Source organism: Lynx canadensis, chromosome B3 (genome assembly GCF_007474595.2).
Source record: "Lynx canadensis isolate LIC74 chromosome B3, mLynCan4.pri.v2, whole genome shotgun sequence".
NCBI lineage: Eukaryota > Metazoa > Chordata > Mammalia > Carnivora > Felidae > Lynx > Lynx canadensis.
The window spans coordinates 119,310,358-119,312,433 of record NC_044308.2 but is presented as its reverse complement, the minus strand read 5'-3'; the positions used below and the strand labels follow the sequence as shown (position 1 = coordinate 119,312,433).

At 46.6% G+C, this 2,076-nt stretch overlaps 1 protein-coding gene across 1 annotated transcript; it reads right to left on the bottom strand.

Annotated features, from left to right (window-relative positions):
• Positions 1–1,087: 1,087 nt before the first annotated feature.
• LOC115517254 (NADH dehydrogenase [ubiquinone] 1 alpha subcomplex subunit 3-like) lies at positions 1,088–1,336 on the bottom strand. Its single transcript, XM_032593494.1, has one exon. The coding sequence runs from the start codon at positions 1,334–1,336 to the stop codon at positions 1,088–1,090; it is 249 nt and encodes an 82-aa protein (XP_032449385.1).
• Between the last annotated feature and the right edge of the window lie 740 nt (positions 1,337–2,076).

The following is a 2,076-nucleotide window of genomic DNA, read 5'->3' as shown; positions in this document are numbered from 1 at the left end:
AATTTAGCATTCTAGTCTCATACTGGAAAGCTGCCTTGGGGCTTTGAACCAGCTACACTGCAGGTAGTTTGACCTTGTCAGCCTGTAGGATAAGTTTCAGATTAAGTGATTATTCTTGAGTGTTTTTACACACTGTTTCATCTTTTTCAAGAACATTCACGTCACTCAGTAAGGTCTCATGATGGCTGTGAGCTGCAGATTCATTTTATCATCCTAATTTTACGTACAGGAAGACTGGGGGTTAGGGGGCTAGCTTCATCATTCCAAAAGTGTTTGCTGAACACTTTTGTTTTAATGTTTATTTATTTTTTTGGGAGAGAGAGAGAGAGACAGAGCACGAGCAGCGGAAGGGAGGGAAGGGGCAGAGAGACAGCGAGACAGAATCCGAAGCAGGCTCCAGGCTCTGAGCTGTCAGCACAGAGCCCGACGCGGGGCTTGAACCCACGAATGGCGAGATCATGACCTGAGCTGAAGTGGGACGCTTAACTGACTGAGCCACCCAGGCGCCCCTTGCTTAACACTTCTGTGTGCCAGGCACTGGGCTGGATGTTGCAGAATATAAGGATCACTAGGCAAGACAGGGGAGATAGGCAGAAACAACTTTGTCTATAACAGGTGTAAATCAAGAGCTGGGGAGCCAGAAGGTGACTGAATTGTTTCTATACTGGGAGACAACTTTTGAGAAGGTTGCATTGTGTGGGTAACATTTTTTTTTAACCCACTTTAGAGGCGCCTGGGTGGCTCAGTCGGTTAGGCGTCCCACTTTGGCTCAGGTCCTGATCTCATGATTTGTGGGTTCCAGCCCCGCGTCGAGCCCTGTGCTGACAGCTCAGAGCCTGGAGACTACTTCAGATTCGGTGTCTCACTCTCTCTCTGCCCCTCCCCCTCTCACGTTCTGTCTCTCTCTCTCTCAAAAATAAATAATAAAAACATTTTTTTAAATTTTTAAATAAAAAAAAACCACTTTAGAGGTGTCTGCGTGGCTCAGTTGGTTGAGTGTCCAACTCTTCTTTTTTTTTTTTCTCTCTCACTTTTTGCATTTTATTGGCCACAGGGGAGGAGGCCTCCTCCAAGTTACCAGAGGTGCTCATAGTTTCTTTAGCCACCCCGAGCTTGGAACCTTGGGGTCCTGGGACTGGCTGGGCACATCGGGCATGTTCCCATCATCTTGGAGGGGCACTGGATAGTTGTTGGCCGTGGCCTGGTTGATCATGGTGGCATATTTGGTGAAGGGCCTAACGGTGGGCAGAATTATACCGAGGCCCCCAGTGGTGAAGGATGCCACCAGCACCTTGACCCAGGCATCCTTAAGGAAGGCTGCGAGTCTCCTGGCCATCCATCTTGGTCCTTGAGTGTCCAACTCTTGATTTTTTGGCTCAAGTCATGATCTCATTGTACATGGGTTCGAGCCCCACATTGGGCTCCATTCCGAGAGTTTGGAGCCTGCTTACGATTCTATCTCTCTCCTTCTCTCTCTGCCCCTCCCCAACTTGTGCGTGTGCACACACACTCTCTCTCAAAATAAATAAATAAATAAATAAATAAACCTAAAAAAAGCACCACTTTAAATATATAAACTGTTTTGTTCAAACTGTCCTCTTTTTTAAATTTTATTTTTATTTATTCACATTTTTAAAAATTTCTTTATTTTTAAGAGAAAGAGCAAGCAGGGGGGGCAGAGAGAGAGGGAGAGAGAATCCCAAGCAGGGTTCGAACTCACGAACTGTGAGATCATGACCTGAGCTGAAACTAAGAGTAGGATGTTCAACTGACTAAGCCACCCAGGCACCCCTTATTTTTTTATTTGAGACAGAGAAAGAGAGAGAGACCCCACGAGTAGAGGGAGAGGGGCAGAGGAAGAGAGAGAGACAGAATCTTAAGCAGGCTCCACACCCAGTGTAGAGCCCGACTTGGGGCTCGATCCCATGCCTGGGATCATGACCTAGGCCAAAACCAAGAGTCAGACTCTCAACCAACTGAGCCACCCAGGTGTCCTCAAACTGTCCTCTTTCTATTCTTTTCATTCCTAATTCTTACAGATTCCTATCATTTCCAATGGGTGCATACTCACACACA

Bases quoted from the DNA above. Each gene is read 5' to 3' on its own strand.
- LOC115517254 (XM_032593494.1), bottom strand. From the start codon at position 1,336: ATGGCCAGGAGACTCGCAGCCTTCCTTAAGGATGCCTGGGTCAAGGTG.